Consider the following 24,380-nt stretch of genomic DNA (forward strand, 5'->3'; position numbering starts at 1 on the left):
TAATCATATCTTAGGATTAGTCAAAGCTCAATAAGAGGTGACGGATGGAAGTTAAGAAGATGCATTTTGAGGCATTAGAAATTATGGGGTTTAGATGAGAGAGGTCTGGTTTCATATCTTAGCTCCATTATCCACCAATTGTGGTGACTCTGGGTGTATTAATTTCTCTGATTCTTGGTTTATTTATTGTTATAAAACACATAAAGCAAAGAATCATGATACTGCATTTAGAAAGCCCCTGTCTTTTTTACTCATATAAACATGCAAGTATCTTGCCAATGTGGGTAGAAACACATTTTCCTTTGGAAACTTAAAGATGGTTGTCTGGGTAAAGAACCATATAGGTACTATATGCAGTTCACTAATTATCTGTTGGGAACAGCTGAAGCAATAGAAACTGGAACCACAAACACAGTGAGGGGTTGAGTGAGGAGAAAGGGCCTGAAATGCCGGAAGTATCAGTCAGCGGAGGAGGGGCTGCTGAGATTGAGGGTCACTGGCATCTGGGCGTTCCTGTGATCTTCAGAGGAAATGAAGGGTAGTGGTGACTAGCACTCTGATTCTTCTCTTCTAGGATTTTTTTTTTTTTTTTTTTTTTTTTGCGGTATGCGGGCCTCTCACTGTTGTGGCCTCTCCCGTTGCGGAGCACAGGCTCCGGACGCGCAGGCTCAGCGGCCGTGGCTCACGGGCCCAGCCGCTCCGCGGCATGTGGGATCTTCCCGGACCGGGGCACGAACCCGTATCCCCTGCATCGGCAGGCGGACTCTCAACCACTGCGCCACCAGGGAAGCCCTCTTCTAGGATTTTTAAAGATCCACGGGGTTCAGGGTGTTTGCAGTAGTAATAGCAAACCAACTGGGTCAGTTGACTGCAGATGGTTTTACGATTGAACAGTAGATTGCTTTACTATTTAAGCGTGAGTCTCACACAACTTTGAAAATAGCATTTCAATTCGGGATGAATTTAGTAAAGTAATAAGGTGAAACGGACAAAATATGTTCTGCAGGAAATTGTGGCATTTGAATGTGGGCGGAGATGAAATACAGATGAAATACTGTTAAACAACCCCTGGGGTGGCACCAGGGACACCAGGATCCCTGGAAGCCCTTTTAGTGCTTCCTTCACTGGTAGGAAGAAAGGCCTAGATTAAGGACAAAGGAATGGCTGGCTTCTTTAGAATTCGATGAAATTAGAAATTTAGAGACTTTGAAACTAAGGAAAGAGAGAGAATTACAGTACTTTAGAACAGAAGGAAAAGAGGCCCTACAAATTTGTCTTAAGTTTAAGAAATACAAAATAGATTTTTGGAGGGTATATATTGATTTTTTTTTTTTAACCTTTTCTCTCTACTCCGGCCCCCCCCCTTTTGACTTAGGGGAGTTATGCATATCTGAAAATGAAAGAAGGCTTGTTTCTAAAGAGGCGTGGAGCAAACTGCAGCAGTACTTTCCAAAGGCTCCCGAGTTTCCAAGTTACAGAGAATGCTGTTCACAGTGCAAGGTGCTGCACGCTGTCCTGACATCTGTGGAAATTATAATGCCACCTCCCTGGATTGACTTCCCAGGAGAACTGACATTGCACTCTTGGTAGGGGTTAGGGAGGAGGCAGGTCCTGTGCTGTCAGCAGGAGATGGTTGATTGCTTCCTGCTTCATTCTCTTTCAGATTTTAGAAAGAGAAGGAGAAGAAAATGAAGCCTTGCATAAGATGATTGCAAATGAGCAAAAGACTTCTCTTCCAAATTTGTTCCAGGACAAAAACAGACCGTGTCTCAGTAACTGGCCAGAGGTATAATGATTCCCACAAAGGATAGAATTCATCTCACCTTTGTAAGACCCTTGCCAAGCTCCTGTTGAACAGTGGTTTCAGAACAACTGAGAGCTTCTGTAATTCTCATTTGTATAGTTTTCTTATCCGGGGGATTTTACTCTTAGTTCTGCTTGCTTGGCAGAGGGCTGTATTTCCATTTTATTTATGAAGCTTGAAAGAGGAAAACCACAGTATATGGAGACATTTTCCCTATAGGATTTAGGTTAAGAATGCAGTGAATTAATGGATACTTGCATCTGATTTTTCTTTTCTAGGACACGGATGTTCTCTACATTGTATCACAGTTCTTTGTAGAAGAATGGCGAAAATTCGTTAGGTATATACCAAACAGTTTCTATTTCCTTTTTCATTGTTGATTTTATTATTCTTAAGAATTCATGGATCCTGATTGTAGTACCTTACTTTTACTAGCATATACTGAAAGTTTTATTTTCTAATAATCTCAATGAATAATCCTGAGAAACACATTAATTACTATCATTAAAATATATCTCTAATTTAAAAATAATCATCGTAAAAAAATCTTCTCTTGAGTCGTGCAAAAGTGAAGTATATTGATCCTCCTTGTTTCATTTGAGTAGAAAACCTACAAGGTGTAGTCCTGTGTCATCGGTTGGAAACAGTGCTCTTCTGTGTCCTCACGGGGGCCTCATGTTTACATTTGCTTCCATGACCAAAGAAGATTCTAAACTGTGAGTTTCTTCTCTTCATGTAATTTTTTTTTTCTAGTGATTAATAGAACATGTTTAGGAAATTTCTCGTCTGACACAAAGAGTCTGTTTTAAGAATTTGTTTGAATTGTGGGGTTATTTCCTCTGATATTCTCTGCTAGGTGGAGCACTTGCCTTTTTCAAAAAAAAAAAAAAAAAAAAAAAAAAAAAAAAAAAAAAAAAAAAAAAAAAAAAAAAAAAAAAAAAAAAAAAAAAAAAAAAAAAAAAAAAAAAAAAAGACTGCTTCTCCATAAAAATCAAGAGGCTGCCTGAGGCTACCTTGCTCTTGTTTCTCCCTTCTCCTTCCTGGAGTCCTTTCTCCTTCCAAGCTGCTGCTACCCAGGACAGTGTCTCTAGGTTACATCATATAGAATTTATCCCTCTGTAGCTAAGTTCTTTGGTTTTTGAGGTTTAGCCGTGTTGATCCATGTATTGATAACTTCAGTCCATTTTGTTTTACTGCTGTTGTAACATTTTTTTGTATGAAAAAACTACTATTCCTTGTTGATGTATCTTTTCCTTCTTAATTTATTTGTATTAAATATTGGTTTTGATAATTCTGGTTTAGAGATGGACAATGTCCTTGTGTCTTAAAGCGTGTTGTGTTTTTTTGCACAGTATAGCTCTCATATGGCCCAGTGAGTGGCAAATGATACAAAAGCTCTTTGTCGTGGATCATGTAATTAAAATTATGAGAACTGAAGGAGGAGATGCAAACCCTTCAGAAACACAGTATATTTCTGAGCCTAGTAAGTTTTCATATCGCTTTTGGTTTATGTAGTTAAAAGTTGGCGTTTTAAGGGGGAAGGAAGGAGTATGTCAATGTTGTATTTTCTACTTAAAGATCATGTGGTGTTCCAAAGTATATTCCGCAGATGGGAGGTATCATATAATTATCTCATTATTAGTATGTTTGTCGACAGTAAATGGATTTCCTTATTTGCGTACAAGAGGATACAATGGTTAACAGAAAATATGAGTAATATTTTGATGAATACACTCTGGTAACTTTGATATGTTCTTTTAGATCTTTCATTCTTTGACAACAATTCCTCAACCACTGCTATTTTTTTTTTTTAAAGAACTCTGTCCAGAATGTAGAGAAGGGTTATTGTGTCAACAGCAGAGGGACCTGCGTGAATACACTCAAGCCACCATCTACGTCCATAAAGTCGTGGATAATAAGAAGGTACCAGTCCCTCTTGTGGTCGTGCCTAGTAATGATCAAGCTTGCCTTTTGACTTGCTGTTGGATTTTCACTGAGGATGGCCTAGGGTTGCCTTATTTTTTTTTTTGGTGGGAGGGGATGGTGCAGGCGGAACCATTGGACTAGAATTGAAAAGGAATAGTTATGTGATTTATGTGGATCTAGTCAGTTATTAATCGAAACACAAATATTGATTGAGTGTCAGCTGTGTGCTAGGAATGGTCTTGGTGCTGGGGATACAGGTGGTGCAGAAGACAGAGAAGTTACCTACCATCAAGAATATTTGTACCTAGTGAGGTAGATCAAGAATAAGCCCATAAATTCATAAGATAATTTCAGACAAAAACAAGTATTTTGAAGGAAATCTAGCAAAGTAAAGCGAGAGACGGATAGAGGCGGAGGTGCATTGTTAGATAGGGCATGGGTATGAAAGGTGCGTCAGAGGAGGAGTTGTTTTACCTAAGCATTAACTGTCAGAGAGTCAGCCTGTGATGTGTAGTGCAGGCAAAACCATAAGCCTAATGTGCTCAAGCAACAGAGTAAGTTGTATCTAGAGCAGCACTGCCCAGTGGAGCTTTCTGCAGTGATGGAGATGTTCTGTATCTACACCGTAGCCATTAGCCGCATTTGACTGTGGAGCACTGAAATGTGTCTAGGGTGACTTGAGGAACTGAGTTTTTAATTCACTTTAATTTAAATAGCCATGCGTCACCTCTGGCTACCACAGTGGACAGCACTGGTCTAGAGAGAAGTTTCTTCCAAGGAGGGAAAGTGATAGGTAATGAGGGATCAAATTTTATCGGCCTTTGTACATCATACCAAGGATTTGGGATCTTATTCTAAGCGTAGATGTAAGCCACTGGAGTTTCAAGAGAGGTCATGGTGTGTTCTCATTATGCTTTCAAAAAGTCACCCTGGCCATTGTGTTTGGAGTTGGTAAGGGCATAACGGAAAGAAGGACAGCCAGTTTAGAGCCTCTTGCATTTTTTTTATCTATAAAGGGTAGGTAAAGTAGACAGATCTGGGTATAATTTGGGAGCAGGGGTGTTGCTGTGGATTGTTTTTGGAGCATTTTCACTATATTAGGAATGGCTCTTAGGTAGATCCTGACCCATATCTCTGGACATCTCGTTAATTTGATTCCAAGGTTTTGGGAATTAAAGACAAAATAGAATGTGTTTTATTTGATGATAGTTACCAAACACATTATTTTAGAAGGGGTAACTTACAAATTATGCTCTAATGGTCTAGGGTTTTGCTTCACAAGTTGAATTAAGGCCTCATTTCCTAATTTGCTGAGAAAATGAAGTTGAGTAAAAATGTCTCAATTTTTCCCCTAGAATTTTCTTATATCTTTTGTACCTATTAGTGCATGTACATATTGGTATCTAGTACAAAATAGTATCCAATTTAGGTAAAGTTTTATTATTATTATTTTTTAGTTTGATAGCAGTATTTCATCCATCCTTCATTTTCTCAGTCTCAAGGAGCATTGGGACTCCTGTCTGAACTTGAAAAGGCTTGACAATCAGTGTACTAGGGAAAATGTAGAGCAACTTTGAACTTCTGCAGAATAACATCATTGTAAAATCTGATAACTGTTCTGCAGAGACCGCTTACATTTGTGGCAAACACATTAAATACAAGAATAAATCATAGGATAAGAGCTAACATGTTAAAAGAGCACAGAAAAGAGAGAGTCTTGATCCTCTCTATCTGATCTATTATCCCACCATTGAAAAAGGCGTGCCTCCTCTTGATAAAGGTGGCCAGTCAAAGCCCCACAGCTGGGCTTCCCTGGTGGCACAGTGGTTGAGAATCCGCCTGCCAGTGCAGGGAACATGGGTTTGAGCCCTAGTCTGGGAAGATCCCACATGCTACAGAGCAATTAAGCCCACGCTCCACAACTACTGAGCCTGCGCTTCAGAGCACGTGAGCCACAACTCCTGAGCCCGCGTGCCACAACTACTGAAGCCCACGCACCTACAGCCTGTTCTCCACAACAAAGAGAAGCCACCACAGTGAGAAGCCCGCACACTGCAACAAAGAGTAGCCCCCGTTCACCACAACTAGAGAAAGCCCGCATGCAGCAACGAAGACCCAACGCAACCAAAGATAGATAAATAAATGTATTTTTTAAAAAAATTTAAAAAGCCCCACAGCCTCCATACCTTGCCTTCCTAGGGTCTGACCTACTTTTCTGTCTTTTCCTGGCACATTCAGGTGATGAAGGATTCAGCTCCCGAGCTAAATGTGAGTAGTTCTGAAACAGAGGAGGATAAGGAAGAAGCTAAACCGGATGGAGAAAAAGATCCAGATTTTAATCAAGTATGTGTTGAAGCTGCTCTTCATTGTTACACCTTTTGCTGTTCTGAGAGCTGTCACTCTAAGCTCTTGGACATCTCTGCGGAGCCTATGTAGGATGTTGGTTCTCAGAACCCCTTTTTTCCCGCTTTCCTGCATTGGGTAGCATGCTGTAGCTGTCCTGATTTCTCAGGAAAAGCCATGGGCTACCTTACTCTAGAGTTAATATGTGCTATTAAGCAAGAAAGGCGAAAATATACTGAAATGATTCAGTTTTTACCTGGAAAGAAAACTTAAACTAACCCATATCTTGGTTTGTTGCTTAATCCTGGAATCTTTATGTATGAAAAAATTATTAAACTCAGATTCCCTGACTACAAGGAAAACACACAGTAGCCTTTATAATATTGGAGTTTATAGAAGAGACTTTCGGGTCTCTTACGTGTTAGGTAAATGACTAGAATCAGCGTTAGTCTTTCATTTTTTTTCTATTAAAATTACCTATTTTCTGTGTATTTTGTTATGGTATTTCTACCCCCTCTTATTTGGTTGCTTGATTATATTCTTCATGTTCACAGTGATATTGGAGAAAAATGTCAAGAACAGGAAATAACGTGGGAATATGTTGGGTTGATATGTGATGTAGATAAGTTTAGCTTCTCAAAAAGTCAGACCATTATACACCAGGATATTTATTCTAGATTTACCTTAAATTCATGGAATTTCTACTCTAATTAGAGTTTAGCTTTAATTAACTAATTAGAGATATTTGTGTTCTTTCTTTACTGCTAAAAAATAGTGTAGTCGGATTATGGTTAGCATCCTCCCTGAAGGAATAAAAGTGATGAAATGGCCATCTGTTGTATCTGTTACAGAGCAGAGATTATCTGGCTTTCTTGGCCTCCCTGTGTATACATACTGATACTGTTATTTCATTTTCAACTGTGATTAAGAAAGTCTGAAAAGCACTCTTGACTTGAATCTTGGTCTCCCTGAGGTAAATGTTTCTTGTAGCTTCCCACTGGCATAAAGAGATATGTCAGCATTTGTTGATTTTAAAACACCTGTGGAAGAACAAAGTCAGGCGCTGCTGACCGTGATCAGCCACTCCTACCAAATTTGTGTTTCAGTCCCTCAGCATTGGAGGGCCCCCTTGTCCCAGTGCTAACCAAATCCATACATTTTATAGGGATGTAGGTTTTCAGTTTTGTGGGGATATTTTCCTATAATAAATAATGCTCTCATTAAAATTTATGTACATGTATGCCTTCTGTTCCTTGGGATGGTTTTTGAGATTATTGAGTTAAGTAATACGTCTCTTGAATAGGAGTTTGCAAACATAACAAACCTTGTTTGTTGTCGACTTGTTTTATGTTCCCATCTCCTCTACAGTCCGTTTTTCAGGTCAGATCTACAAGCTAGTGTATTTGCTTTTTCCATTGATATATTTTAAATAGAAGTGTTTGTGTCCATCCTGATTTAGGACTCCATTTTCTTTCATTTGCTTGGCCGGCAGTACCATGGTAGTTGATTGGTAGTTTATTTATTAGTGGGAGTATGGTTTAATAATCAGTTGGGAATCCCTATTCTTCTGGTAAACTTTGTAAATAAGTTTGTAAAGCTAGATATATATCTGTGTTCTTACTGTCCTTATTTCTGTCATTTCAAGCTTTACTTTTCAGCCTAAGAGTTATTTAGAAAACTTTTAAAAACGTTTTCAAGTGATTTAGATTTTAGGGAAACTTTAATGTCTAGTTTTACCTATTATTGTCATACCCACAGCAATTTTTAAATTGCTATTCTGTTCCTCAGATGCAGATGACAACAGATTTCACTTTTATAAATACGATAGAGAATATTTGGGGAACATTGTTTTTTATGACAATTATTTTTTGTACTTTGAACTTTCTTTTGTCTTCCTTCTCATTGTTGTATACTCTAGAATGTTTTCAACATTTTTGTCTTGCAAAAAAGGTGTAACCTTCCGTTTTGAAAAGAGTAGTTGGTCCCAGAAGAATGTCAAGAGTTTTCAGAATGTCGGCCTCCTCAAATCTTTTCTTTCTTTCTTTCTTTTTTTTTTTAACATCTTTATTGGGGTATAATTGCTTTACAATGGTGTGTTAGTTTCTGCTTTATAACAGAGTGAGTCAGTTATACATATATATATGTTCCCATATCTCTTCCCTCTTTGTCTCCCTCCCTCCCACCCTCCCTATCCCACCCCTCCAGACAGCCACAAAGAACCGATATGACAAGCCCACAGCCAACATCATCCTCAATGGCGAAAAACTGAAAGCATTTCCACTAAGGTCAGGAACAAGACAAGGTTGCCCACTCTCACCACTCTTATTCAACATAGTTTTGGAAGTTTTAGCCACAGCAATCAGAGAAGAAAAGGAAATAAAAGGAATCCAAATCGGAAAAGAAGAAGTAAAGCTGTCACTGTTTGCAGATGACATGATACTATACATAGAGAATCCTAAAGATGCTACCAGAAAACTACTAGAGCTAATCAATGAATTTGGTAAAGTAGCAGGATACAAAATTAATGCACAGAAATCTCTGGCATTCCTATATACTAATGATGAAAAATCTGAAAGTGAAATCAAGAAAACACTCCCATTTACCATTGCAACAAAAAGAATAAAATATCTAGGAATAAACCTACCTAAGGAGACAAAAGACCTGTATGCAGAAAATTATAAGACACTGATGAAAGAAATTAAAGATGATACAAACAGATGGAGAGATATACCATGTTCTTGGATTGGAAGAATCAACATTGTGAAAATGACTCTACTTCCCAAAGCAATCTATAGATTCAATGCAATCCCTATCAAACTACCACTGGCATTTTTCACAGAACTAGAACAAAAAATTTCACAATTTGTATGGAAACACAAAAGACCCCGAATAGCCAAAGCAATCTTGAGAACAAAAAATGGAGCTGGAGGAATCAGGCTGCCTGACTTCAGACTATACTACAAAGCTACAGTAATCAAGACAGTATGGTACTGGCACAAAAACAGAAAGATAGATCAATGGAATAGGATAGAAAGCCCAGAGATAAACCCATGCACATATGGTCACCTTATCTTTGATAAAGGTGGCAGGAATATACAGTGGAGAAAGGACAGCCTCTTCAATAAGTGGTGCTGGGAAAATTGGACAGGTACATGTAAAAGTATGAGATTAGATCACTCCCTAACACCATACACAAAAATAAGCTCAAAATGGATTAAAGACCTAAATGTAAGGCCAGAAACTATCAAACTCTTAGAGGAAAACATAGGCAGAACACTCTATGACATAAATCACAGCAAGATCCTTCTTGACCCATCTCCTAGAGTAATGGAGATAAAAACAAAAATAAACAAATGGGACCTAATGAAACTTCAGATCTTTTCTTTGTGATACGTTGCACTATCTCAATACAAAGCTTCTGTAATTGCTGTTTTAAATCCCTGTAATATAAAATAATGCATTTCTATTTGTCCTTAATGGAAATGAACAAATCCCCTTTCCTCTTTTCTCTAAGCTAGATCAACCCACTTCCTTTGACTTTGACCTTATCTACAATTTAGGTTAATAATGTACCCAGTATTGGATATTACATAGGTAACTGAAAGCCTTCTAAAACCAGTGGATTGCTTTTTGTCAGATAAGTTCGATTTAAATTCTATGGATTTAAAAGAAATTCTGGGAAAGGCTTTTAGACCCATTAAAAATATATATCTTGCTTAATGCTCAGGGCTTTGTCATTTGGTTGTGTTTTATATTTTTCTAAAGTAAAATTTTAGGTTGTTGTAGATATTTTCCCTTATATTCCTAATTGTGAAATTTAGGTCCAATTTCACCTTTTCTTGAATAGTTGAGATTGAGAAAAATGTGTCATGAATTTTTTTTTAACTCCCACGTTGTTTCTTATGTTAGAATCACCTGTGTGCCTCATTAGCTGCACAGCTAGAGCTGAATCTAGCGTTGTGCAGCACCTAGCCAGTGGCCTGTCACCCTGAACAAATGCTCTTCTGCTTACCCCCTGATCCTCTCTGCTTTGTAAATCTCTGGAGCTCCATTGATGATGCATAGGTGGCATCTGTGTCCATAATGACCCCTAAACCACTCTGATGATGCACACCTGACACTCAGTGACAACTTTGGAAACCAGAGGCAGAGCCTGGGGGTTACCTCATCCAGATTTAATTAAACCAGGGGAAAAGATTATTTTAAAAATCTTGTTTCATTCATTCCCTGTCCTGGTTAGCAGAAGAATCTTGACTGTTAACCTCTTGATGAGGCATTTATTGGAGTATTGTAGAAAGATACTTGGGTCTCATCTATTTTTTTCTTAAGACTAGTACAATATAATATACCCATATGTATGCCTGTACTTTTTGCTGAACCATCTTTAGGTAAATTGTGCACATCATGGCATTCTACCTCCAAGTTCTTAAACCAGCTTATCAGTAAAGACAGTGTCCTGTTTACCCAACCTCAGATTTCTTCACCTATCCCAAATGTGTCTGAAGCAATGTTCCCTCCTCAAAACAGCATACAATTAAGATATGCATTGTTTTGTATCAGTTTAGACTGTTATCCAGAACAGTTATCCTGCCTCCGCACCCCTTTCTTTCCCTTTTGACACTGACTGGATTAAGTTTAATAATCTTAAAAATTTTTCGGTTTATCATAATTGTCTTTCCAAGGTCAAACTTATTTTGCTTTTAAATCTCCTTTTTATAATACATACATTTTAAAATCTTGGAGCTTATATGCAGTGAGAAGTGTATTTTACTTGTTGTTTAATTTTTTCAGTTTTGTCTGAGCCTACTAAGAAACTCCAGCGAGTTCCTATTCACTGTTGATATTGAATTTCAGATGGTTAACAGTCTGATAAATAAATTGCTTTTGCTTGCCTGATGAACTTTATGAGCACGGGTCCCAGTGTGGGTAATTTCAGTGCTTTCTTTTTTTTCGGATCTTTATTATAGAGCAACGGAGGAACAAAGCGGCAAAAGATATCCCATCAAAATTATATAGCCTACCAAAAGCAAGTTATTCGGCGGAGTATGCGACATAGAAAAGTTCGTGGTGAAAAAGCTCTTCTTGTTTCTGCTAATCAAACATTAAAAGAATTGAAAATTCAGGTGAGGAGAATATAGCATTTGTTTAATTATGCTCTGAACTTGGAGGCCCTTTGCGAGTTTCTGCTTTGCACCTAAGTATTAGGCCATTGAGAGAGGGCTTTTTTGAGTTTAGAATAATGCTTGCAGGGTCACCAAATTAAAGTAACTCTTTCTTTAGAAAGAGTTTCAAAGTTTTCAAAATTAACCAAGAATCTTTCTGTGAAGATGAAAAGTATTTTGGGGATTCTGAAAACTTGAGCAGATTCTGAGTAGCTGTCCAATAATAATGAGAAATGTTGAGAGCCATTTAACTTGTTACGTGTTGGGGTTGTTCTTTTTGGAGAGATCGTTTCCACTCTATCCCCCCCGCCCCCTTCATTGCTTTTGCACATCAACACAGTGGATGCATTATGAAAATGCCTCACGATACTGTTGTTTCCTGGTAGCAATACTAAAGTACTATAAATGAGCATGCCAATGGGACATCTCAAAACCCAGGAAAAAGAGGCTGATAAATTCAAGATGTACATGAAAAAAAATCTGGCCTCTTATCTGTTTTAGTCACTGATACAGATCCCAAAAGTTGACCAAATTTCCCTCTTTGCTGCTTGCATGTGGCCTGGTTCACTGGTTATGCATTTTTCCTCGTTGCTATTTATCATTGTAATTGAGGCAAAAGTATAGGCTTCCTTTGAGGGTGTGATGTGTTCCAGATTGTCCCGGGAACAGTATTTCCCTTGGTTGAACCCATGGCTCTGAAAATAAATGTGTCGGCATAATATCTTTACTCTGTTATTGTAGCTTTTACATCTGAGAAAGCTTGTTTCTATCACCGGCGTTCTGCCTGTCAGTGGTAAACCTCGAACATTCAAAACCTTTAAATTACAAAAAGAGCCCCTGTGGATAAAGACATTTTCAAAGCCTGTGCTGCTTTTTATTGTGGACTACACTTTTTAAAGAATAAATCAAAAGTCAGCAGAAATAACCTCTATCTGTGAGCATGTTACCTGCACAAATGAGTTGCTAGAAGGCAGCAGCTATTCACAGGAAACCCCCCAAATGTGCTTTCCTTGGATGGCTCCTTTGCCGTGTCCCTCCTCTCATCTCCGGTCCTGGCTTCGAGGACCGCTGTGATCTAAACAGTCAAAAGAAAGGGCAGTGAAGTGTAATTTCCCTTCACTGATCCGTGGTGGTAGCTTTGAAAGCTCCCACTAGTTGGGACCTTTTTGCCCAGCAACCTGAGCGCTGTTAGAGCTTGTGGTGGGCATGCATGTGATCCTCAGCCAGTGGTGGTGGGTGACTTTTTAAGCAGGTAGTGCATTTTTTTTATGTTTCATGGAGCCTGTCCTCTAGGGTATACTACATTTCCAAGTTAATAGGATGGCAGCTACACCCATTTATAGTTGCTTAATTCATCCACCTATGAGGCCATAAAGTACAATTTATCCACCTCCTTTCTCGGAATATGCTTGGTGTTTAATTGTCTTATTCCATTTTCCCAAAGAGAGGTTTTGAGTGGGTAGTATTGCTTGCTTTAGAAAGGAGGAAATTTTCCTTATTTCACTTTCCTTATTGCATTTCCTTATTTCAGCCACACACTCACACCCCCATGGCAAGCAGCATGGAGCCGCTCACCTTGTAGGAACAGAGTTTTCATTATTCCTTTTATGCTCCACAGATCCACAATGCTGCACCCGCTTGTTAAACAGACCTATAGAATGTTAATTCTTCTGAAGCATTCTCCTAGCACTTATGGTTTATGAATTATTATTATACAGGGCACAGGCCTCCATGCCTTTGGCCTGTTCCCTCATTCTGAAATACCATTTTCTCCTCACTAGTAGGCACTGTTCATCTTTCACAACATCTTTTCTGCAAAACCTGTCTTGGCCTTCAGTTGCACAGCTAACTGCTCCGTTCTCTGTGCTCCGCTAGGAGCAATGTGTACTTTCTGCCACCATCTTCACTGCTTGGTTTTGTCCTCTCGACCTCTCCGGGGTGGGATTATTCACTTTATATTTTAAGTACCTAGCACAGTAGTCAACACATGGTGTAATAAATCTTCATGAGTTGTTGAATGAATTGAAATGTCCTTGTCTGTGCACTCAAAATACAGAGTATGAGCCTCCACCCCTCAGAGATGGAACTCGTGTCTAGAGGTATTTGCGGTTGGTCCAACGTTGTGTGGTGGTGCAGAGACCCTGTGCATCTCACTTAGGCGTGTGAACTAGCATTCCTACAGTCATGCAGCTGTGACATTGCCCACATTAAGTTGGTATCAGACTCTTCCTCTGTAACTGTGCTTTCTTCTTCATGGGTCATATTTACTAACTGGGGCTGTTGCCTCTGCCTGATGCCCGTGTGCTGGGCTACCTTCAGTAGAACTGTCCCGTCAGTACTTCTCATGTACCAGAAATAGGCTCATTGCTTCATACACAGATCATTGATGATGTCAGTGCACTGTAGCTACAGATCCCTGTTTAATCAGTCTCTTCTTGCTTCTGAGGGCCTGATGTCCTTTTGAGAAGTCCAATTATGAACCTGGCCTAACAGGGAGGAGGACGGTGTTGTTATCCCTGTTGTTATTTACCTGTGTACTGTTACTAAAATCACTTTTCTGGTCACGGTCTTCCCAGCTGGAGAGCTCTTGGGCCCAATTATATACACAGTTGGTTCAGGGCTGCTTGTTTTGTCTTTCCAGATTTTTCAAAGAGTAGAGGAATAGAGTGCATAAAAGGGTAGAATGGTTTCCCCGTAACATGGATATTGGTGTAATGAGATACATGTAATGGAACATATTCAAGGAGGATGGAACTCAGTTATGCAGCATAATAAAATGAATACTCTAGAATACACACAAGTAAAGAATTAGAATGTATCATTGAAGGGTACCTATGTGTGCTTCTCTGAGCCCAGCTCCTCCTTACTTCGCACTGGTATTTACTACCTGGACGTGATAAAAATTTTTCTGAATTTGAAAACAATGTTTAAGTATTATGCACAATAGTCTTTCTGAATGTATTCAACTTTTAAGACTTGGTTAGAACTGGGCTGGAGTATTTGGCCCTTACCCTTAAGAAATTCATATTCTGGTTCCTAGAGGCAAGACTCAGTCTAAGAATATGTGACAGGCCCAATGGCTGAATTTTGTAGTCCCGGCTGCTCACTAAGGGGATCAAAACGAGAAGAGTCTAGATAGCCTTCTGGTTAATTTAGAGATGGTCTTATGAAAGAATTTGGAATTGACTTGGTTATTAAAACGATGTGGAACCTGGGCAGGATAGGAGTGACAGTGATGGCCTTGCTCAAGCCTTATTACCAGAGGAGCTGTCAGCCCAGCCCCACCTTCTGCTCCTTTGTTTTCTCCGCACCCCGACCCGTGGAGAGGTTGTAAGATGCAGAAGACAAGGTCCTGTGGGTATAATTGTCTCCTAATTCTCTATCAGGCCTCCTAAGAATGTTCTCAGATGTATTGGGATTAGAGTCTCAATAGGAATTTAGCAAGTGAGCTGACTGTACACTGTTGTATCTTTTGTATTCTGAAGTCTTTTATTTTGCCCTCAGAATCTATGCATTATTTCTTCAAATAGGGTATAAGTCTCAGTATTTTGCTTTATACAAACTTTGTTTCTTTTATATTGGCACAGATCATGCATGCATTTTCAGTTGCTCCTTTTGACCAGAATCTGTCAATTGATGGAAAGATTTTAAGTGATGACTGTGCCACCCTCGGAACCCTTGGCGTCATTCCTGAATCTGTCATTTTGTTAAAGGTAGGTAACAGCTCTTTACCTGAGGGATTCTAGGGATTCTCATGTGTAAACTGTGTGCAGTGGTGGTTACAGTTACCTCAGGTTCTCGGCAGGGTGTGGTAAGAAGCTTCTGCTGTGACAGTTTTGCCGGCCTCTACATTCTCCATCTCTGGATGAGCCATGAGAGACTTGGAGGTCACAACATCATTGGGTCTTGTGGGGTTTTAATAATTCTTGTTTAAAATAATCTAAATGTAACCTCCTTCCTAACTTTTGGATCAGCGAATTACTTCACCATATTTCTACTATTAAAGCATCTCCACCCTTCTTCATAAGTACAGGAAACAGACATAAGACACAAGTCTTGGCCACAATAGTCAAAATACTTTTAGTTGGCTTAATGGGATTCTTGTCCAGGGCATGGAAATTGGCTTTGGGGAGAATGGATTTAGGAGAGGTAGGTGTGTTTTAGAAAGTAGGGGCTCTGAGACTTTGTCACAGAAGAAGAATCATTGAACCAGCCCCTTAGACCAATCCTGCCTTCCCTCAGGGCCTGACTTTGTCACTTTCCTTTGCCTCTTTTATTTCTTTATGGCTAGAAGCATGCCCCCTACATGATGTGATAGAATATTTTTCAGGTTTTGAACTGTGAAATATGTTTTTCATACCGTAGAGCCTCAATTCTGGTCAGATAAAGTTAGGCCCTGGAAGTGGTCATGCAGACCCATATCTACCCCTACACACACACACCCCTACACACACACACACACACACACACACACCCTCATCCTGCTACCTACCCCCTGGAAATGATGATGCAGGCCCATATCTACCCCTACACACACACACACCCCTCATCCTGCTACCTACCCCCTTCCTGTTTGCTTTTCTTGGAACTGTAGGTTCTGTGGAATTATTTTGAAAGCCTCTTTGGCTTGCTGAATCCTAAGGACGCCGTGTAAAATCCTAGAAACAGCCTGTGTAATTAAAGCATTTGTACTTCAGATGGGCAGCTAGAGTCCATATTGGACATTGTCCTCTTGGCCCTTGCAGCTAATCCCACCGCAAGCTCAGACTCAGTGCTGGCTTCTGCCTTAACAAGGACATGGGCATTTTTTTCTTGATGTTGAGGAGGGATGAAAATGTATTTTTAACCTAATTGGCATTTTTAGAGGACCATTCTGAATTGATTTCTGCCAACTCACGCTGTCATCACTGGCACCTTAAGTCATATCAATTAGATCAGTGTTTAGTAACTCAGGGTATCTGAACCTTTCTGCATCTAAAGGTATTTGAGGAGCAGGAAAACAGTGCCACATCCAATGTGCAGTCTGTGCGGTTATCAGGGTATTGAGTCTAGACCCACCATTGACAAGGCATCCTTTGTTAATCCTGGACATTGCCAGCTCTGGTTTGAACCCTGTTTTCCACTGGACAGTGTTTGTATTTGTGTTTTGGAGCAACACACTGGTGGGCTCGGGACCAGCCTTTGGTGTGAGGTGGATGGGACGTTATCCTCCTACTGGCTTCCACTCCCTTGTGGTTTTGAATTGTTATCATTTGTTTTCTAGGCTGATGAACCAATTGCAGATTATGCTGCAATGGATGATGTCATGCAAGGTAAAGACCAACTTGTTTTGGGAATTTGTTGAGGAACTTGTTAAAGGAAGGTGGGATTACAGTTATTGATGCTTTAGTCTACAGTGCTTTGACTTTTAAACTTGGACAGAGCTACTACATGTTAAGGTAGAATCTTACATTATTGCTCTGAAAAGATCATAGTAAGAATGATATCTATGAAAATTTAGAAAGTGGAGAAAAACAGTACTAATTAATTAATTTACCATAGGAAACAAATAAATGTAAGCCTGCAGGTGAAAGAGGTCAACAAAAAGCAAAGCTAATTCACATTGCAGAGCCTCAGACAGGTACACAGGAATTGGATGCCCTAGGTGCCTTTGATCGTAAGAGTGAGGTCTAAACCTAAAGGCCGGTTGGAAGCTGTATAAGAAGCAGTTAAACAGCTTGCTACCTTGCAGATCCTCACAGCCCTTCCCTCATGTCACTGCCTCCTCTCAGCCTGAAGAGTTTGTGTTTCAGCTCTTTGAAGAAATTAACCTAGAAAGGTGATAATGAGGCCCATTACCTACCAAACAGGGAGACCACCCACCAGCTCTTTCTTCAAATACTGGCAGCCCATCTCTTACCTCCCATAGTCGAGGGAAGGAAGGGATGATCCTCTGGGGAAACGGGCAATTCAAGAAAACAACCTACAAATATTTTTTAAAAGTGTTTTCATCTCCCAGGTACCCTTGGGTTAAGCCCACCACTGCCCACTGAACAGTTTTTAGGCATCTATTTAGTACCTCACACTTAAATAGGTGGAAATGGACAGCTAGAGAGCACCAGACAGTTGAGCAAAGAGCATGAAACCAAAAGACGTCAGTCAACAGACAGAAAAAAAAGGAGCCCAGAGAAAATAGACAACACAGGAAGAATAGAAAGCTTAAAAATTAACTATAAACAGTACGAGAGAAAGAGCAAAATAGTCTATGTGTAAGGAACATTCAGAGAACAGAAAATAATTCATGAAAATAAAAAATGGGTGCACCAAGGGCCTGGTACAATAAAGTATAAATCTAGGGATAAGAAGACCCTAAAAGCATCTAGAGGTATGGAAGGAAAAACCACATTCACAGGATGAAGAGTCAGGAAGACAAACTAATGGACCAGTGCCCACAAGATTCTGAGGAGAAGTGAGTTTGAATCTAGAATTCTGTAACTAGACAGACTTTATTTTAACGTCACACTTGATGGCTCTTTGAATGTAAGGCCTCAAATTTCTCTCACACACCATTTGCCAGGATACTCTGGGAGGGTGTGCTCTGTTAAATGAGAGAGTAAATCAAGAAAGAAGTCAACAGTGGAACTCAAAAACATGGATCCAGCATAGGAATAGATGCCCTAGAAGCTGGTGAGGGGGAAATTCCAGGACGGAAGCTCTGCAGCAGGTGTTGAGCACACCCGATCCAGATTGGAGCAGTGGGATGCAGGCTTTGGCAAAGGATGTCCCCTGGGAAGAGTGGAAGTGATAGATGGCTGTCTTGAGGTTTACAGCTCTTTCAGAGTTTACACTTGAATTGGAGACAGTACAGAGAAAATGAAACACATAAATAATGCAGCAGTTACCAACCCCAGAAAGACAAAGTCATACCAGACAGGAACTATAACCAAGGTGCACCAGGGAGTTCAACTGTGAGCAGTATTATGGAATAACAAATAATGTAAACATTGGAGATTAGCTTAGCAAAAAATGTCACTGTGTCAGGAGGATGGGCTCCGGGGGCAGGTGGTATGTAAGAGGTGGTGGAGGAACTAAATCTTTATCTTTCCCTGAAATGATTAGATAGTATCTAAAATGATGAATTAGCAATATAAGCATGTTATTTAGAAATACAGAGGTTAAATACCAGAAGTGGCTGCAAGGGCTGAAAGTGGTTCCTTCTAGAGTGTGGGAATGGGAGGCGGAGGGGGAGAGAGGGTGATGGCCACATGGTTTTCTCCAGCCCCCTCCCCCCATCATGCAGAATGTTGGCTCCAGTTACAACCCTTGTTCTCCCAGTATTTGTCTTTTGAGTGATGCATATGTGTTGCTTTGATAAAAATAAAAACAAAGAGAAAGATTTTCATTTGATTATTATCTATAACTTCAAAGGTAATGTTTATTGGTGAATAAGGTAATTAAAAGTTATTTTAAACTTTTCGTCTTTAGGCATTGAAGTGAACTTATTACTGTCGGTAGTGACAATCTTTTCAATTTGGAATTCTGTTTTTTTCCTTCCAGTGTGTATGCCAGAAGAAGGGTTTAAAGGTAAGTTACATTTGTCACGTTTTGTTCATGAATGTCAGAGTCATACTCTAATTTTCTATTAAAGTGAAGCCTATGATTTGATTTTAAAATTTAATTCAATCTGAGTCTCATGACTGAAATTAATTTTAGTTAAATGCATTTTTTATTCAAGCTTCTTCATTATCTGTATCAGCACTCAGGCCTCAGGCCTCAGATAGGGCCTGTGTGATAGACGTATCTACGTCCAGATGTCCATTCTGCTTTTTCTTTCTCATTTCGGGGGGGCAGTTGGGGAATTAGCTAGTGGCATTTTGATTTTTATACTTAACCTTTGCAGGTTCCTCCTGTCAGTCCCATCTTAGAGCAAAACAGTTTGTATGTAACTGATAAAGAATTAGAGGAGAAGAATTTGCTGAATTATATTAGGTTCAGTGAAAAGGTTTCATTGATCTATTCAGAATTAGTCATTTTTTGGATTATTACTTTAAATGGATAAACGGCAATGCCTCCTACTACATCTTGGCCACTATAGTTGTGCACATAGTCGAATCCAGACCTTTGACATTTACAGATTTAACTGTTGCCAGTTTGATTCTATGTGTCCTAGTCCAGAGGTCTGTGACAGGTTGCAACTTTGCCCAAGAATGAGGTTGAATCGAATACCGGGGTTTCTTTGCTAAAGCGAACAAGTGAGCCACTCTACTGGCCTAAATAAAGCCTCCCTCTCAGTGCGGCTTTTTATCACACATTCCCACTACACAGAAACTCCTGATGTGGTTAAAACAAAATAAACAAAGCAAAAAATTTATTTATGAAAAATGGCCATCAAATGAAAGCATGAGTAAAATCTGATTAACTTGTGTGAAGATAACTAACAGCCACATGGCTTTCAACAGGAATGTGCTTTAGCTGAAAACGTGGAGTCTGCTGATATTTTTTCTTATCCTTCAACGTCAAAAGGCTTCTGTGCTCATTTATTAAGTTGGATATTCCCTGTTGGTGATGCGTTCTTGGCAAATGGAATATATGAACTCTTACCTTGCAGTTCACAGCTGTACCTCCACATGTGTTTCTTTTCCCAGGTACTGGTCTTCTTGGACATTAATCTTTTTGAACATTTGCTGACTGCTAAGAAATGACCAGAAAGGAAGAGGAGTTTGACATGTTAGGGCATTACAGAAAAAGTGGATTTAAGAATTAAACCATTACATGACTCCTCCGCAAGGCAGAAAACCATTCAAAAGTGACTGTCCCCAAATGCCTTATGTCAGATAAAGCAGATTGCACTGAAGGCCATCAGACTTGAAGGAAATGTTTCAAATTTTATATTTAAGGGGGGTGGGGGGGGAATGGGCAAGTAAAGACTGAAAAAGTTTAGTAGCAGTATCAGTAAATCATGTTTACATATGAGATTTATAGGCACGGGAGGGAATAAAAGTTCTGTTATATTTCCTTGCTTGAGTTTCATACCAGATGCGTTGGTCCATAAAGGATTTGTATCACAGTAGATGGGACAACATTCTGCTCTGAACTAAAAGTAATTCTTTAGAGACATAACCTGCTTACCAATACCTGTCCTTGATTCATATTTTACTTTCAATAAAGCATGAAAGTGAAGAACTTGCCGTAATTGTGGAAAAGTGTCTTCAGAGTAGATTCCTCTCCGTGTCGGCTCCAGTGCACCTGTCTCACATCCTGCCCGCTGGTCTCTGACTTGGTGCTGGGAAAGGAGGGTGCACCTGCGTGTCTCCTGCAATGAGCCAAGGGATTGTGTCTCACTTGTGTCTTCAAAGGCTTTTTACTTCCATGCATTTCAGAAAGGATGGCGAATGTATTACATGTCATAGCATCCTCCAGTTTTGCTATTATTAAAAAGTGGGAAATCAAGTACACCTTGCACTTTTGAGAAGTCTGACCACCTTATCTGAAGAGTAAAGTGGCCTGAAATACATTTGGAAAATAACACGGGTTTTTATATAAAGTTTCTTCTTCCCATCCTCCAAGTCCGCCATTTCTTGGATCTCACTTCTCTTTTTTTGAAAGCATTCTTCCGAAACACCCAGAAAGGATCTTTCAGATCACATTGTTCAAAAATGAAAAAAAAATGTGTGCGTGGAGTGTGCCACGTCATCCAGCTCAGGTTTGTTGGTTAGCAACACGTGACCAAAGCAGGATTCATTAGAATATCGGAGGATTTTCAAAGGAATTAAGGCTGGAGTTTGTTTCACTGTTTCTTCTGAGTACGTACGTACAAGTTTTCGGCCGAGATGCTGACTCAGGCGTCTCTCTTGCTAACACTTTATTTAGCCCTGGGTTTTGCTGGGCTTTTTTTTTTTTTTTTAACCCCTCTCTTTTCTGAAAATTTAAACTGAAATACCGGATGGGGGTGTCAGGTTTCAATTTGAGGACCAATAACCTTGGCAGCATCCCCTTTGAATAGATCTTTTTATCAGAATAATTATGGCTTTTTGGTAAAATTACAACTTCTTACCTGAGTTTCCCCTCTGTGTTTGCAGTGTCTTCAGTCCGTACCCCCTGGGGAGGCAGGGGGTGTTTAATGAGTCTGTGTGGGAGAGAGCACTGCACACAGGACCCTTACAACCCATCCTAGGAACCTGTGAGCCCCACCCTCAGGTCGGCAAAGGGAAAGGAGGGACTTGAGGTCCAGGTCGTGAGCTAATCCTCATTTTTAGATCCCAACACCTGCAGTCCCCCGCCCCCCCCAATGAACCTGAACATAAAATAATAACATGCCAAGCAACTACTACTTTCCCAGGGTAAAGACTTGTGTGCAAGTTCACTTAGTACTTGATGCAGTTGCTTCCTCCTCCCTGTAAAGAAGCTGTTTGTCCAGAGAAGGTTCTTTCTGGGGATTGACATAAACATGTCAGTAGTCACCCAGAAATCTGATGTATTTCCCCAGTTGGCTGTTAATAACAGTTTTAAAGTGTGTTACTTGAGTCTTTTTTTTCCTCATGCAGTGGTACAAAATAACCACCTGTGGTAGGTCTTTCAGGCTGATGACCCAGTACTGGCTCCCTTATTGATCTGCACAGGTGGTGGGAACGGTGTGGGCCCTGTGTGAGCAGGCGATGCTCCAGCAGTTTTCTATCTCCTGCCCCCACGACTTAACCGTGTGCTACCAGCACTGCACTGCTCAGAGTGATGTCTGTGGCCCCACAGTACCAGCAGCACTGCGAAGCTGTATTAGAAGTGCACGTTTTCAGGCTTCCCTGGTGGCGCAGTGGTTGAGAGTCCTCCTGCCGATGCAGGGGACACGGGTTCGTGCCCCGGTCCGGGAGGATCCCACATGCCGCGGAGCGGCTGGGCCCATGAGCCATGGCCGCTGAGCCTGCACGTCCGGAGCCTGTGCTCCGCAACGGGAGAGGCCACAACAGTGAGAGGCACCGCGTACTACAAAAAAAAAACCCCACGTTTTCAGGCCCGAGACCCACTAAATCTGCATGTGCAAGCCGCCCCTGTTGGGAAGACTTGGGCTGGGCCTCTCCCGCCCACGGTCGGTCGGCAGAGTTACACAGTCATGTATACGTGTATTTAGTGGCCCTCCCCACTTTGTGCAGGGAAAACAGGTACAACATGTAACCTAAAAGCAATTCTTGCCTTGTCTGTATTAATAGATGGAGATAGTTGTCTCCTTGACTATGACCGCACAAAGGTGCAGAGACTCTTCCCATCAGGTTTCTTATGCATGTGGTTTTGTTTTTGTTTTTTAAAGACAGTCTTCTGTGGAAGGTAAAACGAAGCTTGAAGTCACCCCTGCCCCCCATCCCCATTGTATTTCTGTCCATTCCTCAACCCCAATCTGATGTGTACAACGTGCCATTCTGCTACAGATTGTTGCTGTCACCTCAAATGTAGGTCGCCGTTGGGATGTCTTCATTCCTTGGGGGGAATAAGTGTGTATTAATGAACTTTATTGTGTAGAACTGCAGTTACCATTCTGCCCAATTTAAAAGAGATGTGTGTTTGTTTCTGTGGCATCATAATCCAGAGCAAGTTTTTTATTACTTTAAATGTCCATTTGGTTGGTCTGTGTTGTCATGGGCTTCTTGATCAGACCCTGGTTAATACTTGAAGTGAATGCTAGGGTTGAATAACCTGTTTTAAATACCCAAAGGGTAATTTATCTCTGTCTGAACAAACTGCTAAGGTGAAATGAGCACTGAAGCCTGCCTTTCCTGTTATAGAATCGCGCAGGAGTGTCACATCCTTTCTCTCTGGCATTTGGATGTTCAGCTTGTTCAGTGTTACAGGGGACTGTGAATAGAGTTCAGTCTCATGAACAGCCAGCATTTTCATTTTAAGGAGATTCTTACCCCTTTGCCTATGGCCCGTGCATCCCCACCCCAGGTGCAGGGTTTTGTCACAACTGTATTTCTGATTCTGAAAGCTAGCCATTTACCACCCCCAAAATCCAGGCAATGCATAGATACCAATATTGGCTGGGGATTTGACTATCAACATGAGTGGAATCCTTTATTCATTAAAATACAGATTACAGACATTTGTAAAATGGTAACACTTTGTTTCACATACTTCACTGAGCAACAGCTATGTGCCGAGTCCTGAGGGCCAAGTCTAGTAGGGAGACTTGGTGGCGCAGTGGTTAAGAATCTGCCTGCCAAGGCAGGGGACACGGGTTCGAGCCCTGGTCCTGGAAGATCCCACGTGCCGCGGAGCAACTAAGCCCATGCGCCACAACTACTGAAGCCCACGCGCCTAGAGCCCGAGCTCCGCAACAAGAGAAGCCACCGCAATGAGAAGCCTGCGCACCGCAACCAAGAGTAGCCCCCGCTTGCCGCAACTAGGGGAAGCCCGCACACAGCAACGAAGACCCAACATAGCCGCCCCCCCCCCCAAAAAAAAAAGTAGTAGAGAGATGTAGAAAACAACGCCTCCGTCTCATACATACCAAACATTTGTGGGTTTTTTTCAGATCTGGCTTTTGAGTTAATTGGGCTGAGGAGTCTGCTAGCTGTTCAGATAGCACATACTTGTGTAGGCGAGTGTTGAAAGGGCTAGTTTGAGAAGTCGGGTCACCTGTGTTACAGATACTCTCACCATTTACCTTTAACTAAGCAAAGTTGCTTAGCTTTGCTTTGTCTTGGTTTCCAAATTATCTCTTAGAACAGAGCAGTATTTGCTGCTTTGTTCACCCTCCCACACTGAGGATCATGCAATAATAAACACTGTTGGGGTAAGAGACTTCGTGATTCTTTGTAATTAGACTTTAGCCTTTGTGACGAAACGCTGTGGAATCTTTCCCACAAGTCTTCAAAAAGAGGTCTTATAACTGCATAGCCAAGCTGCCTGGAACCCCCTCCCTGAGAACTTTAGGGCATACGTTATGCTGGAAGCCGTTGGAGTTAAAATGATGGCTGGACAGGTGTGTTTGATTATTCTGTTATATAAGTATTTCCTCTTGGCCCATAAGGAAAGTGAAGCTAATGGCCAAACAGTAAGGTGCCTTGATTCTATGTTTATTTGCAGGGTCATGTTGAAAGGAATTTGGAACACGTTTGGAATGCATGTTGAAGATTTATGTCTTTGTGATAGGCAGGTTCTGCCCCAGAGGGGCAGCT

At 40.7% G+C, this 24,380-nt stretch overlaps 1 protein-coding gene across 2 annotated transcripts in view; it reads left to right on the top strand.

The window, feature by feature from the left end:
- Positions 1-20,078, top strand: part of USP48 (ubiquitin specific peptidase 48) — a 71,223-nt gene extending 51,145 nt beyond the window's left edge. Inside the window, exons 16-27 of one of the 2 annotated variants that reach the window (XM_007459210.1) lie at positions 1,376-1,500; positions 1,664-1,786; positions 2,083-2,144; positions 2,410-2,520; positions 3,157-3,287; positions 3,621-3,727; positions 5,969-6,073; positions 11,041-11,196; positions 14,823-14,948; positions 16,499-16,547; positions 18,772-18,798; positions 19,860-20,078. In XM_007459210.1, coding sequence (XP_007459272.1) covers positions 1,376-1,500; positions 1,664-1,786; positions 2,083-2,144; positions 2,410-2,520; positions 3,157-3,287; positions 3,621-3,727; positions 5,969-6,073; positions 11,041-11,196; positions 14,823-14,948; positions 16,499-16,547; positions 18,772-18,798; positions 19,860-19,882 — 1,145 coding nt within the window. In that variant the 3' untranslated portion in view covers positions 19,883-20,078. The remainder of the gene's footprint in view (positions 1-1,375; positions 1,501-1,663; positions 1,787-2,082; positions 2,145-2,409; positions 2,521-3,156; positions 3,288-3,620; positions 3,728-5,968; positions 6,074-11,040; positions 11,197-14,822; positions 14,949-16,498; positions 16,548-18,771; positions 18,799-19,859) is intronic. The other variant, XM_007459211.1, reaches the window with a different exon arrangement.
- The last annotated feature ends 4,302 nt before the right edge of the window (positions 20,079-24,380 follow it).

Source organism: Lipotes vexillifer, unplaced genomic scaffold, assembly GCF_000442215.2.
Source record: "Lipotes vexillifer unplaced genomic scaffold, Lipotes_vexillifer_v1.1 scaffold496, whole genome shotgun sequence".
NCBI classification, from domain to species: Eukaryota; Metazoa; Chordata; class Mammalia; order Artiodactyla; family Lipotidae; genus Lipotes; species Lipotes vexillifer.